This window comes from Papio anubis, unplaced genomic scaffold, assembly GCF_008728515.1.
Source record: "Papio anubis isolate 15944 unplaced genomic scaffold, Panubis1.0 scaffold103, whole genome shotgun sequence".
Taxonomy (NCBI): Eukaryota; Metazoa; Chordata; class Mammalia; order Primates; family Cercopithecidae; genus Papio; species Papio anubis.
The window spans coordinates 1-15694 of record NW_022159423.1 but is presented as its reverse complement, the minus strand read 5'-3'; the positions used below and the strand labels follow the sequence as shown (position 1 = coordinate 15694).

The 15694-nt window shown below is 32.2% G+C and overlaps 1 protein-coding gene across 20 annotated transcripts in view; it reads left to right on the top strand.

Annotated features, from left to right (window-relative positions):
* The window catches only part of LOC101019298 (zinc finger protein 280D), a 244249-nt gene extending 228626 nt beyond the window's left edge, over positions 1 to 15623 (top strand). For 9 of the 20 annotated variants that reach the window (XM_031661177.1, XM_031661174.1, XM_031661176.1 and 6 more), the window contains 3 exons: positions 2351 to 2469; positions 2621 to 2657; positions 3253 to 4373. In XM_031661177.1, coding sequence (XP_031517037.1) covers positions 2351 to 2469; positions 2621 to 2657; positions 3253 to 3529 — 433 coding nt within the window. In that variant the 3' untranslated portion in view covers positions 3530 to 4373. Of the gene's footprint in view, positions 1 to 2350; positions 2470 to 2620; positions 2658 to 2782; positions 6971 to 11860 lie in introns of those variants that run through there. The other 11 variants (XM_009210241.4, XM_031661171.1, XM_031661170.1 and 8 more) reach the window with 7 other exon arrangements.
* Positions 15624 to 15694: the final 71 nt, after the last annotated feature.

The window sequence follows — 15694 nt, the reverse complement described above, 5'->3', positions numbered from 1 at the left end:
TTCCCTATCTCCTTTTTATGTTTTACTTTTCTCTAGATCATCTAACATACTTTTATTTTACTTGCTTATTGCCTCTGTTCTCTCACTACATTGTGTGTGGTTTGGTTTTTTTTGTCTATGCCTGGCACATAGTAGGCACTTAGTAAATATTTCTTGAATAAATTAATGTATATATGAAAAATGATGTATGTGGAAAATAGGTCCCATCTGTGATGTTAGACTAGTAGCTCACAGGGAGAGAACATTTCATTCAATTTTTAAAATATATTAGTACTATTTTTAAAATATTTACTGAATCTGGGGAAATAATTAAGGTACATTAGATGTTACCTTTACTAAAAACAGTTACAAGAGTGAATATGGTATTATTGCATGCTAAGAATGAGAGTTTAATTAAATTTTTACCTCATTGTTGTCAAGCTCAGTTGTGTGTTTAGTTTCTCAATGGGGACTATGTGATTTTAAAGATCTGGGATGTTTTTTCACTTAACTTGGGTAGTCTCAAATTGAAAACTGTTCAATTTCTGTGAATGGAGCTTAGCATATTTATAATTCTATATGATACTAATTAATGTAATTACTCTTATTGAAATGGACTATTCATACTGTAACTATTTTTTATGTATCTATCTTGCACATAAAGTAGCAGGTCCTGTAAAGGTAACAGTGATAAAGCAGTGCTGGAATCAACCTTCAGGGAATGTGCAGTAGAGTTTATTGGGTGGGAGTTAAGGTCTGAACATAAATAACTATGAATTTTAATAAGTGCAATGAGAGTTATTTCAGAGAGGAAAAAGATTACAGTTCTTGTAGTGATCTGGATAGGTATTAGGCCTACTTGGCTTTAAAGGATGGGTATTGTTTCTACTGGTAGAAGAGGCACGGGGGCATTCTAGTTCAATAGACTAAATTTTTTTCAAGAGTTCTGTTTTATAATTTAAATTACTTTAGGCAACTTAACATCATTTATACATTTAACATAATTGATTTTCTTTTAAGTAGCACTTCAAATGCTTGGTGTAACAAACTCCCAAGTGCTTAACTCTTATAAGAAATTAAATATATAGTGGCTAAGTTCTCTGAAGTATTTTACAGGTTTAATATTTTAAAACACCTTTCAGCTAAAAATCACACAAGTCTAAATGCATTTTAAATTAGAATCTTAATGTACTTTATGTCAAGTATATTCAAATACTTCAAATAGCAAATGCTAAACAGTTAGATCCAGTGAGGACAAAAGCTATTCCTGTACCCAAAAATAAAGTATTGATAACTAAGGACTTGTTTCCTAACTTCTTTAAAAATTTATAATAATTACACATTTCATTTAAGAACTACAGCACTCAGGTCAGGCGCGGTGGCTCATGCCTGTAATCCCAGCACTTTGGGAGGCCGAGGAGGGCTGATTACAAGGTCAGAAGTTCGAGACCAGCCTGACCAACATGGTGAAACCCTGTCTCTACTAAAAATACTAAAATTAGCCAGGTGTGGTAGCATGCACCTATGGTCTCAGCTACTCAGGGGGCTGAGGCAGGTGAATCGCTTGAACCCAGGAGGTGGAGGTTGCAGTGAGCTGAGATCACACCACTGCACTCCAGCCTGGGTGACAGAGCGAGACTCCCTAGTTCACAGTGCTGAGATGATGAGGAACTCAAGTTTGCGGACTTTAGTATTTTATTAACTACTTTAGCTAGTTCAGTGTTAAATAAGAATAATACCAACCTTGATGGTTATAGCGAGAATCAGATGAAATAATACATGGGAAAACTCTTGACACATAATGTACAGTTGATGGTGGCTATAACATGATCTGTTTTTAAAGCCTTCCCGTTTTTCTTCTGATTTTATCTCCAACTAAATAAAACACCAGCTTCTAAGTAAGCTCCATTTGAGCATAGACATTACTATTTTTTTGTTCACCATTATATTCACAATACCTAGTAGTACAGTATGTATAAAAATAGCTCCAGTAAATATCAAGTGAATGAATATGCTGTCTTCACTTTGCAGATGATGGGAGAACAAATAGAGTGTGACTTGCCTAAGTTACACAAGTTGGTTGTGGAGCCAAGACTGACTCTAGGTCTTCTGACTCCTAACTTTTAACAATTGGTATGACAGGTAAAAGTATAAAGCAAATACTTCCTGTAAATAAATGGTAGCATAATTTGGACATGGCTGTGTCATTTTCCAGAGAATAATTTCAGTTTATATCAAATTTATATAATAAAAATGGGAAGTTATAATTATGTATGACACAAAAAGCAAATTATGGAAAAATAATCATCGAAAATACATGGATTTTCGTAAAAAATAAAAATATTTTTTAATGCTGTTTTCTTTTTTTTAGGGGCATTACTCTAGTGTGCCTTAATTGTGATTTCCTAAGTGATGTTTCTGGCTTAGATAATATGGCTACACACTTAAGTCAACATAAAACTCATACTTGCCAAGTTGTAATGCAGAAAGGTATGTCATATGTAACCGTGCTACTTTAGATTTTTGATTTTTATTCCAGTATTTTTGGTCATCCACAATATGGTCTCTTTACTAGATCGTTATTCTCACTCATCATATTTCATATGCTGTTGTAAATGTAAAACTTTTCTTCTAATTTCAGTTTCTGTTTGTATCCCAACTTCTGAGCACCTTTCTGAGTAAGTTTATTTTTTATTCAGTGCATTTTACTTTGATGGATTTTAGCACTACTGCATTTTTAAATGTATCATTAATACGAATGAAAAGTATTAAAGTATTTTGTTTTTGTTTTTTTTTTTTAAAGCTGCTTGTTGAAATAGGTTCCTGCTCTATGGAGCTCGTGACCTGGTGCAAGACAAGTTGGAATTTCCTAAGTTCAAAGTTCTGAGATGTTTTCTTACACAAAGGCAGTTGAGCAGCCAAGTTCATGACACTAGCTCTCATTATTCAGCTCTTTTCAGCTTTCAAAGGGGATTAGATTCTTATTCCACCTTATCTTTGTGTCAGGTTGACATATCTTAACATATTTTTTTCTCCAGTTTACGCTGTCTAAAAATAACATTTGTTGCTATGGTCTTTTCTTTGCTTACAATAATTTTTGTTTTTCTCTGCTGTACTTGCCTTCAGAATAATAGATTCCAAATTATATGGCTGTTTGTCTTTTTGTCTATTTGTCTGCTTTCTTAATTTCTTATACGTCTTAAGTTTTAGGCCAGATAATTGTCTTTTTCCTCATTCGTTGTCTGTCATTGTGCTGTTTTTCTTATTTTTCAGATGCAGAAGCAGCCCAGAGATTTCAAAAAATGTCCAGGGTATACCTGGACAGTGTCCCCCTTCGATGGACACAACTGATGCCTGTTCTCTCTTTCCAAGGAATGTGAACAATTTGACTGTGGGACCTGCTCTTAGGTTGTGGCCTCAAGAAATCAGATCTTGGGGTGACTCCCTTTCTACATGGCTGGCCTCCCATAAGGCTGATGCTGTTTGGCCAGAGATGGCTTTAAGGCCCACCAAATTGAGCATACTTCCCACTGGGGGCTTTGGCTTATGATCTTAAGCTTATGAGTCGATTATGACCAAGAAAAGCCCATCATATCACTGCTTCAGCATCCAAGTTGAAGTTTAGTCATTTTGGCTGCTGCCTTTAAATCTTTCTGTAGCATGAATGCAGTCCAAGGAATATAAAAACTCTAGTTGTTAGGAAACCATGGCTACTTTCATATCCTTGGAACAACAGGTCTCCACAATTATGTTCCAAAATTGCAGTTATTTTTACTGACATATAAAATCTTTTAACCAGTATTTATTCTGTAATTTGTTTAACAATACCAATTCTTGCATTTTGATTTTTTAAAAATTAATTTAATTTTAATAGCTTGGTTTTATGTTCTCAAAATTTATCAATGTCTATTTTATGATGTCTATTTTTATATTACATTATTTAAAATTTGTTTAGTGTTTGTTTTAAGAACTCCAAGAGATTTCTTAGAATTCTCTACAGATTTTATATAGCTGCCTATTTGTAGATTTTAAATTTGGCTGTTACTCAGCCCATTAGACATTATTAGATACTCTGTCCTATTGGGATTATTATTAATATTACCTTAATTGTGAGTTCTTAGGTGTAAAGAATTGGCAGTACTACTTGCAGACGTTAAGAGCCAGTTTTAAAGTTACATATTTGTGGGTCTAGGATGTAATATCTACTTAGCCATTAATGTAGCTCCTTTGGGTAAAGGTAACATGTTAAAAAACATACTTATGGTAACCAGTAATGCATGTATTTCTTTCCTTTATATATTTTAAATTTGTCATGTGTTTATTTTAGTTACATTGAATATAGATCTGAACACTTTTGATACTATTATTCTTTTAATAAAAATTATATTGTTTAAGTGCCTCAGGAATTATTTGCTGATGAATAAAGGGTGTAGATTTTATCTTATAAATAGGAACATTGCTCTAATTGTTATATGGAAGCCTTGTTACTTGGCTGCAGACAGTGCTATATCTACTTAGTATACCTTGCATTTTTTTTCTTGCAGCACAATGGAAAGGTTACTATACTAATTTCTTAAATTTTAAAGACTAGTAAAGTGCCTTTTGTGATCTTAATAGCCATAAGGATAGGCAGGCCAGTTTAGATGACCAGTTAAAGCCAGTTTAGATGACCACTTATTATATGATGTGTTTCTTGCAATTATCAAAAGAGTTTAATAGTTCTGAATTTGCAAACTAATTTATATTTTAAGTGAAAGGTTTTCCAAAATCTCCACAAGTGGTTTGTTTCTTAGTAGTGGACTTAGTGATATACTAGTGTTTTTTTTTTTTTCCTTATTTGTCTCTAGGAATTTTGGTTATCTACTCTCTCTACCCAGTTTTTAAAAGTTCATCCAGAAACAATAACTTTTTTCCATTTTTAACATTAGTTCATTTACAGATATTCACCTTACCTTGGTCATAGGTCGAAAATAGGATAAGCCACATTCTTAATATAGTAATTTAGGAGTACAGTCAATCCTTCATATCCTTGGGTTTTATGTTTACATATGTAGCCAACTATGGATTGAAAGTATTTTGGGGGAAAAACCATAATAAATAACAGTACAACAATAAAAAAATACAAATAAAAACAATACAGTTTAACAGCTGTTTACATAGCATTTACATTGTATAAGTGACCTGAGCATCTGAGGATTTTGTTATTCCTGGTGGAGGTTTGGGGAGGTACGGGGACCTATGGGGTGAGGGCAGTTTCTGTAACCAGTCCCCTACCAACACCAGGGAATGACTGTACTGCTTTGTGGTCTTATATAAAATTTTATTTTTTATAGTATATATCAAGTTCATTTTCTTAAAGTATGAACTCTTAAAGTTCTGTCACCAGTAAATTCATTTTTTAAAAAAATTGGTTCAAATAAATCACTTGGCAGTCAGTACAGAGTTTGCTTATTGTAAGCAACTAGTTGAATTTTCAGTTTGGTGCTAATGAGTTTTAGCTTGAGTCTAATCCCTCCTTACCATCATGTTATTCTGGTTTATTCATCTGGTCAGATAGCCATTTCATGCATATGTGCTTTTTGGTTACTGTTGAATAAAATATGTGATTGGTTCAGTTTGAGTCCATCACCATTCTTAGAAAAATAATTATTAAACTACAGAGGCTCAGATTCTTGCCCTATTTTTGTCACATTTTGGCAAAACACTTTGCTTCTTTGGGTGTCATATATTCAGCAAATATTTATTGAGCATCTACTTTGTGCCTGGCAGTGTCCTAGGTGCTAGAAATATAGACTGTAATCTCTGCTTTTATGGAACTTACACTATAGTTGTGAAAGACAATAAAAAGTAAATAAAACATATAATATGTTAGATGGTGATCAATACTATGGACAAATATGAATCAGAGAAGGGGGATAAAGGAGTATGGGGTAGGAGTTGGAAGACTACCATTTTTATTTTAGTGAGGCCTCACTGAGAGATGACATTTGAGTGAAGACATGAAACAGGCAAAGTCAAACTCAGTCATGAAATTGTTCTTTTCTGTTTCTCCCTTACTTCCATTTTTCCCCTTCTCTGTTTTCTCCCATATCTACCTGGATGGATGAATTATAACAAAATAGAAGTAAAGGTTTGAGTTTTGTAAGTTTATTTTTCTTGACAAAAAGTTGAGAATAGAATGATAATTTCCTCTAACAGATCTGGAGAGTGTAAGAATCTGTGGTAAATACATAATAACTCAAGCTTGCTAAACTAGGCTACTTAACTGGTTGCCTATTTTATTGTTGAATCAAATATCCTAAAAGCCACAATTTGAAGATATTTTAAAAGTTGATTTAGTTCTCTGAGTGACATCCATGTTTATTCTAAGCAAAGTACAATGGGAAAGACATTGATCGCCAAAATATTAGAGTTAAAGGACCCAACTGCCTCACTAGCTTTATTTAAGGTAAAGTTACTTCAGTTTCTTTTTCTGTGAAATGGGGTTGAAAATATCTTTGTTTTGAAGATCTTAGAAATATGTAAAATGTGTTTTACAGATGTTAATATGTGTATTTTACTTTATTAAATCCCCCTAATTTAATGAACTTTATACTTAGCACCAGTAGCAACTACATGGCTCATTTACAGTATGATATAGATAACTCTCCCATATATTCGTTGTCACTGAACATTGATATCCTACTTTTTATGTGTGCAAGATTCTGTGTCAGGTGTTGGAAATGGAAACATGAATAAAACATGGTTTATAGCACCAAAGCAATTACAGAATAAGGGAATTAGAAATGTAGACACTGAATCCACATTTTTTACAGGGCCTACAGTCAACTGATTTTGTAATCAGTTAAACCATTAATATCATGAATATATTGCATTATGGGATTTTTTGTGAAATGCTATATCAGGAGAGAATCTGGACCTATTCTCAAGGTGAAATATCACTTTATTCTGCCACTCTCAAACCAATAAGTCATTAATTATCTTTCATAAATGTAAGCAGTAAGTAAACTCTTAGGAACAGAATGACAGCCTTTTTCTATAAATGTTATGTTTTAAAATATTATTTCTGTTAAGAGATACTTACTGTCATTGAATCTGTGACCACTGAAGATATATAAGGATTGATTCCATTATTTTCCTGTGAAATTTTGAACTTACATGGAGGAATTATTGGCTCTGGTCATAATCCTAAATTATAACTCTGTAGTTCTTATGTGTTCAAAATTGTCAGGAGTCTTCATTTCATTTATTTAGCAAGATTTTTTTTAAAAAGCAAACTGATCTATTGAGTTCATTTTGGGCTTGTTTCCTTTAAACTTTTGAAATGGGACTGGGATTGTAGCCCCTAGATTCTCTTATCCTACCATGGACATTAATATCTCAAACCAGATGTTTAGGAACTGTGAAATCGTTCTTCCTTTTCAAAGTAGACTTCCTGGTATGTAATTGCAAATCAGTAGGTAGGACCTGTGCATCAAGATGTGGTGGTTTCTGGCAGTTTGGACTTCTGCCTTTGATATCTGATAAGCAGGGAGAATTTGAGACCCTATGAGATGGAAAAATAAATGAAACTTTAGTGTAGTCTTTCATTTAGGACAAACTGTGCCAATCTGTACCAGTGATTCTGAGGTTACTACCATTTTTTTCAGTCTCTGGTTCCTGAGGGTTGGTGCTTATAGATTATAAATTAAATATCCAGGGTATAATTCAATATTACCAACAAACCAAAATAATAAAATAGAGTCCTAGACTGTCATTAACATCTTCTGCCTACATTGATGGTCTTATTTTTTTCTTCACATTTTTACACGTGATTATTTTGGTCTTTTTTATTTCTTGTCTCTCTGTCTTTACCTAGTTCTTTCTTCCATCTATCTAAAATGATTTTTCTGCTCTATCTTTGTTATAATAGCTTTAGATGGCCAAATCTACATCTTGTTTCATACTTCTTTGCTTTTTCATACTTTCTTTGCTTGTTTTATACTTCTTTGCTTTTTCTCTGCCTTGGATCTCCTTACTCTGCTTTGCGAACTCCTGCTCTTTTTGCAAATCCAAGTTCACTGTAGTATCTTCACTGCTTCCTGGCCTCTTTCCCTTTCATAGTGGCTTAATTCTCTGAACAAAGATGTCTCTTCCAAAACTTCATAATGTAAACATTTGCTTCGTTTTGTTTTCTTGACAGTGAACTCCTTGAGAGGAGAGACAGTCTTTTTTAACTTTGGACTGGAACACTTAGTACAATACCGAAATATGTACAGCCTGATAGATGTTTTGCTCAGGCATCCTTTCCAAATATAAATGTATTGATAATTCTCAGAACAAATGATCAGAAATGGTAGAGTAGATGTTTTACTGTTATTTCTTAGTCTGATGATTACTATATTAAATTTAGTCCCTGAATGTCTCAGTGAATAATCTTTTTATTTTATTCTGCTGTTTTTTGTTTGTTTGTTTTTTGTTTTTTGTTTTTGGGACAGGGTCTTGCTGTTTTGCTCAAGCCAGGGGGTTGGTGTGCAGTGTGCAGTCATGGCTCACTGCAGCCTCAAAGTCCTGGGCTCAAGCAATTCTCCTGCCTCAGCCTCCTGAGACTGAGATGGGACTCAGGTATGTACAACCACGCCTGGCTAATTTTTAATTTTTTTTTTTTTTTTTTTTTTTTGGTAGAGATGAGGTCTCTCACTATGTTGCCCAGGCTGGTCTCAAACTCCTGGTCTCAAGTGGTCCTCCCATTTTGGCCTCCCAAAGCATTGGGATTACAGGCATGTACCACCATGCCTGGGCTAAGTGGAAGGTCATGATTACTAGCTGACTTTACTACTGGTTGCTTTACAGCCTCTTTTCAACTTTGTTAGTATGCTTACAAATATTCTTAAAGATTACATTTCTAACATTAGCATTGAAATTTTTGGCTTTTAAATGTCATCAGAAAGAAAGAATGTGGCCTAGCTGAAATGAATCTGAATATTTTTCCCCTTACAGTTCTTCCCCTTACCCCATGGTATGTTTATGGTGTGAATGAAACTTCAAAGGAACATACCACTATAAGTGAGCCAGAATGTTAAATTTTGTATGGATTGGCTGGGCGCAGTGGCTCATGCCTGTAATCTCAGCACTTTGGATGGCTGAGGCGGGCGGAACACCTGAGGTCAGGAGTTTGAGACCAGCCTGACCAATATGATGAAACCCTCTGTCTACTAAAAGTACAAAAAGTAGCCAGGCGTGGTGACATGCTCCTGTAATCCCAGCTTCTTGGAGGCTGAGACGGGAGAATCGCTTGAACCTGGGAGGTGGAGGTTGCAGTGAGCCAAGATCATGCCATTGCATTCCAACCTGGGCAACAAGAACAAAACTCCGTCTCCATAACAAAACAAAACAAAAATTTTGTATGGATTGCTCCTAAGACGTGCAGAAAAATGCAAATAGGGCTATTTTAGTCTTTAGAGGAAAAAGCTTATCCTGTAGAAATACATCAGAAAGATCTATTTCAGCAGGTTTTCATAGAGGGGAAAAATTATTTACTTGCAATCTTGATCACTAATGATGTTGAAATTGATCACCAGTCAGTCCTTCTGTTCTCTTTGCATTTAAATTTTAAATAGTGTTTGCTATAAATACTACACTATATTTTTCTATTAAAAATTACTGTAACATTCACAGGTGAAAAGTATAATTACCTAATGACGGGTCAGTAGCTCAGAACTTTGAGCTTAGCAAATTTCACTGTCTTCTACCAAAGTAATTGAATGTCTAAAATAATGACTATTTCAGCAGGTATCTTTAGTAAATAAGAATTATAGGTAAGACAATTTTTCTTTTCTAAAAGTATTAATGATGTGTTAGTAGTTGTATTAAAATTTATTAATCTTAAAGTATACTTTTATAGTTCAAAATTTTAGTGTGCATTTTAGTGATGCATTTTATAATTTAAAATTTACTGTGTGTTTTTCTAAATATTTTTAAGATTTATTTTTCTGAAGGTGTTCACTAGTTATTACGATTCTGTTCCTTAAAGAGAGTACTAATAAGGTAAAAGGCACAAAACAAGATTGAAATCATAGGCCTCTTAATGCAGGTTATTTCAATAACTTACTGTGTTCTCACCTACCAGTTTCTTGCCAGTACGATAAAGAGTAATAAAAACCTCTGTCACCAACCCCCATCGCAGGGATAGCAAGAGGACTGCGTTTCCTCTGTTGAAATGCCAGCAATAATGAACATACTTAATGGGGCTCGTTTTAATACCTGCATACAATTAATGTATTATAATAGGCGTATGCTAAAATGATTAGCATGGTAATATTTCTTTTATAAGAATATAAAAGGTCTTACTTTGATAACATTTACAACGATAAGCTGAGGGAGAAAAATCTTTTATGAAATATTTAAACTGTTCTATGACCAATTTGTTTTTCAAACTGAATTTAAAATGACTAAATGCATAGAAATAAAAATGAGTTGTAATATACACATTTATTTCAAAACTTCATTAATTTGCTTTTTCATGCTTTTTGCTTTTTTAGACTAATGTTTCACGTTTTCTTACTACTTTATAACTAATTTTATTCTTAAAACTTATTTTCCTTTTATACTTCCTTAAACCAGTGAAGTTATACTGTATACTTGATGTGATCTCATCTTTATAAGTATTGTGCACAATTAAATACTCGAGACAATTACAAAATCTTTAGCCCCCAAAATGATTGACATTTGTGTCTTTTGTCAATTTTTTGTGCAAGTTTTACTCATTTCAGTTGGCTTAACAAGTTGGTTGTAAATTATTGTAGTGCACTGCCAATATAGTGGTTTTACAAAGGACATAATCTATTTTAAGTAGCAGTTTTGCCTAATAACTAAAATATAGATAAGTAATTTCATATAGTTAATTATTAATATTTAGCAAAGTATTAACATTTATAGCCCTAATTTTAAAAACTGTGCCCTCAAAGGATGGATAAAGAAGGAGGGTTTTGCCAAGTCTGTGTCATTCATTAGCCATAAGGATAGCTTTTAGGATGACTGACATTTCTATCCTATTAGATATCTTTTTTTGGTCAATGAAATTTAAGATAATATAGTTGTTGCTTATGTTAAATATATTATTCCTTAGGTATAGCTATTAAGCCTTCATAAAATTATGTATCACTTAACTCCTGATTAATGACATTTCACATCAGATAGGTACCCTACTTACACAGATTAAAATTGAGTTTAATATATAATATCACAAATAATATTTAGTCATTTCTGCAGGTTTTAAAACAAAGATCCTTTGGATAAGCTAGCTCCTAGATTAACTTGATTATTTTACAAGATTTTCTGGATGGCATATACCTTTGTTAATGTTTTAATAAGTTATAATTAATATTTTTTGAAATCAATAAGTTTTAATATTTGAGCAGTGCTTATGGAAGTTTTAAAGAGAATATATTCCTCAAAATTCTAATTATTTCTGTGATTTTACTGCCTCCGGAGTAGGTTAATTATAATATATATTTAAGTGGCATTATCATGTTGAATTTCACAATAGATAAAAGATTTATCTTTTTTCACTTTTTAAGTCCTGTAATCATAAATACTGATGCATATTACTTATAAAGCATATAACCTGCTTTTAATTTTTAAAGAGTAATTCTTTTTTTGAAGCTGTTTTACTAATATGTATGTCTTTTATTTTAAATTGTACTTAGCAAAGAGAACATTTCTTAAGTGCCCTTGTTTTTAGAGAACAAGGAAATATATGTCTTTATTGATTTAGCACATTTATCGAATCTACTATTTAGTCTCATACGTTTAACTTTTACCTTAAGACATTTACAGAGGTCAATTTACTATTAAAGTATAAAATGTACATTAGTTTCGATCTACATTTTAATTATTTTAGGCTGGCAGAGAAAGAACTGTTTCATATTTTACCATCGTACGTATAAAATAAAATATTCAATACTTATCTTGTTTTCAAGATTAAAAAAAGAAGCTCCCACAAAGGAACAAGAACCTGTGTCTAAGGTAAAGTTTGTTTTACTTTATACCTTAAAGGTTTATACATTGAAAGTATTATTGGTATGATGTAAAAATGTTTTTCAATTTCAGCATGCATACATCAACAATATTTGGGATGTTGTAAGGAAGAAAAAAATTGAAATTTAAAATTTTTCATTACATATAAAAATGTCTAGCCCTAAGTAAAATTTTAAGGTATTCTTGTTTTGACAAAGACATCTTTTATTTCACTTGCCTGTTATTTAGTTCAACTAGTGAGTAATGGAGATAAATTTATGAATTAAAAATCCTCAGATCAATAAAACGTCAGTCATTTGGCACACTGGAAAAATTAATCTTTCCAGGTTTAATTTTCTGGGATAATTTTTAACTGTCAAAAGGTTAAACTAATTTTTAAAATAGAAATATTTTGAATGTATGTTAAATATATTTTAGCTATCTTGAACAAGTACTCTGAATGCAAAACTCAGAATTATCATATAAATGTTATTTACCGAACAGTCTAATAGATGAGTGTAGAAATAGTTTTGCTGAACTACTTGCTTTCTTGATGTCAATTTATGTTGTTATTACTTAATGACTGCCTCTTTTTGAGTGTAATGAAGTGAGGTAGACTTGGCATTTATCTTTTGAAGACTTTGTCTTGAATGGTGCATAATATAAGTGAAATCCAGACAGAAGTATCAGCCTTCTTCCAAGCAGCTTTCTTTTGTACCATAGGAAGTTTTTTGTTTAAAAATTTTTTAACTACAAATTTCTTTAACAGATGCAGGGTTTTTTAAAAATCTATTTCTTCTTGAGGGAGTTTTGGTAGTTTTTTTTTTGAGGAATTGTTTCGTTTTACCTAATATGTTGAACTCTATAATCTTATGTATTTGTATAATGAGAAAGTTTCTTATAGTATCCCTTATTGTCTTTGTAATCTTTGGAATCTGCAGTGATATGCCCTCATTCCTGATATTGACAATTTGTGTGTTTTTTCTATTCTTACTGTTTATTCTACTTTTAAACATGTTGTAAATACACAGAATGCAGTGTTACAGTTTTTACTTTAGACAGTTTTTTTTAGGGCAATTAAAAACTTTAAAATTAGCTTTATATTTACGTTTATTTTTACCATTTCCTGTGCTCTTCATTTCTTTATGTAGTCTTCATTTCTATTTATCACATTTACATTAAAAATTCTGGCCAGGGATATAATGGAGCAAATGTTTCAGGTGTATACAGGGGTATACAAGCCAATGTTTGCCCCCAAAATAATTATACCAAATTTGTTCCTTGTTTAACTCATCATAATTTAACAGGAAAAATGCTGTATTCTGTGAATTTAAATATGATCAACTTTTTTAGTATTGTACAAAGGATATATATTTTAGGGGCAGGGGGATTTGGTGAGCAAACGGGATATTCTTGTCTGGTCTAAAAACGACATTAAAATCACATATACTTACCTTATGGACATCAAGATAAATGCAGTTGAGACACTTTGCACACAAAGATGATTATCAAATATTAAGAGATATAATATCAAATGACAAAATACATTATGCTGAAATTGAAAGCATATTGGTACAAATAGATTACAGATTGTTATGCAGATTGTCTGTATGTATATTTTGAGCCAAGTGGAAGAAGCTAAGGCTTTACAGTCAGTAAACATGACTATATATAAAGCTACACACTTAATAAAAATCCTATCCCTTTGCTTACAATTGAAGGTAATTTTGAAAGCGTATTTGATGAACATAAAGCTTGAGCAAGAGATAATGCATATTCTTCTCAAATTTGAAAATAAATGAAAAAAGTAAACAAATGAGAAGTGCATGAATCACTGGGTGAAGAGTATTGATAATTATGAGGGCAGTGCTTATTAAATAGAAATGAAGATTATAAATGCCCTAATTTCATATTTTATATAGAGAAAAAAAATTCAGTGAAATGTTTTCAGATTTTGAATTTCTAAACTGGAGAAAAGTTGTTTTGTATAAATACATCTGATTTACAAAAACAAGCCACTAAGTTTGCACTTAAATATTCTGACAATTTAAATTCTGTAGAAATTCTATGTGAAATAGTTTAAAGCAGCATTTGATATCAGTAACATGCAATCAAGTTTGTGTTTGGGTCTTCTAAATCTTCTTAACATATTTTGCTTAGTGCAATCTTAAAGAGATTTGGAAATGGTATTCAGAAATTTTAAACAATTCCAGCCACAGTGGAATCCTGCAAATGAAGCTTACTGTAAACTGAGGTTAATATAACATTTTTTAATGATTGTCACTTGTTCAAGAGAAATTGTTGTACATGACAGTTTGCTCATTTGAAAACAAAATAAGAAAAGAGTTAGATTTGAAAATGTACTATTGATGCATTTGCTTCCATTAGCCAGGAGAATAAAATAATACTGTTTTTGGCATAAATAAAATTTTTAAATTTAAGCTAATATGAGTTTAATTCTCCGACTTTTAAATTTTTCAATATTTTTCTGACTAACATTCTAGAAAACAATTTTTTTAAGTACACAAAAACAGGCTGGGCACAATGGCACACACTTGTAATCCCATCACTTTGGAGACAGAGGTGGGAGGATTGCTTAAGTCTAGGAGTTAGAGACCAGCCTGGGAAACAAAGTGAGACCCTGTTGCTAAAAACAAAAAACAAAACAAAAACACACCGCACACAAAGCAAAACTTATAGGGGCATTCATTTTTTCTTTTGCCTCAGGCTCCAATATGGCTTGGTATAGCACTGATTGCAAAATAGTTACATCAAAATTTTTGAGACTGTTATGCTGAGCCAGAAAATACCCCATGATTTCTTTTCCTTTTCTATACCTTATTTTATTTTTCTGGAGTTAAAAATATATATCTCTTTTACTTGTTTGTTTAGTTTTCTGTGTACCTAATGCTGTATTTTTTTCTAATGTTGCAATTTATCTCTCTAATATTTGGAAATAGTTTTTCCAGTATTCACACACATTAAAAAAAATTGTTGGGGGGTGAAGGGGTCTGAGGATCTCCTCCCAGACTCCCCACCTCAACTTAAACTAGTTGCTCTCTAAGCCTGTGCTTAGTTTTGTTACGTCAAGATTATCCTGTGCCACTCTATTGTGTTGGATGTCCTGTTTGCTGAACCGTGAATTATTCCTCATTTCTTGGCTTACTCATCATTTTGATGAATTGTGTCCTCTACTAGCTTCCTCAGAAGGTGTGCATCTTTTTTTCAGTCCAAAAATATCTAAAAATATATTTATCCGAATGATAATTTGGCTGAAGTATATAAAAACAATTCTCACGCAGTTTTTAAAATGTTGTTTTTACTATTTTCTTATGTCCAGTATTTTTATTAAGTCTAATGCATGTCTTGCTCCAGTTTCTTGGTATTTAGGTTACTTTTTTTCTTTTTGGAAACTTTAGTGATTATCTCTGTCACTGGTGTTTTGAAATTGCATGCTATGTTCACCCATCCTTTTTTCATTCATTACATTAGGCATCTGACAAACCTTTGGAGTTTGGAGATTTCTGTTTGGGAGAAGTTTTCTTGTTTTACTTCTTTGGTAAATGCTCACTTTTTTTTTCTATGCTCTCTCTTTTTTTTAAGAAACTCATATTATTCTGATATTGAGCCTCCTGCATCAACTCCTTTTTTTTTTTTTTTTTTTTAGCTCCTTTAATTTTATTTTTTTTTTTTTTTTTTTTTTTTTTTTTTTTTTTTT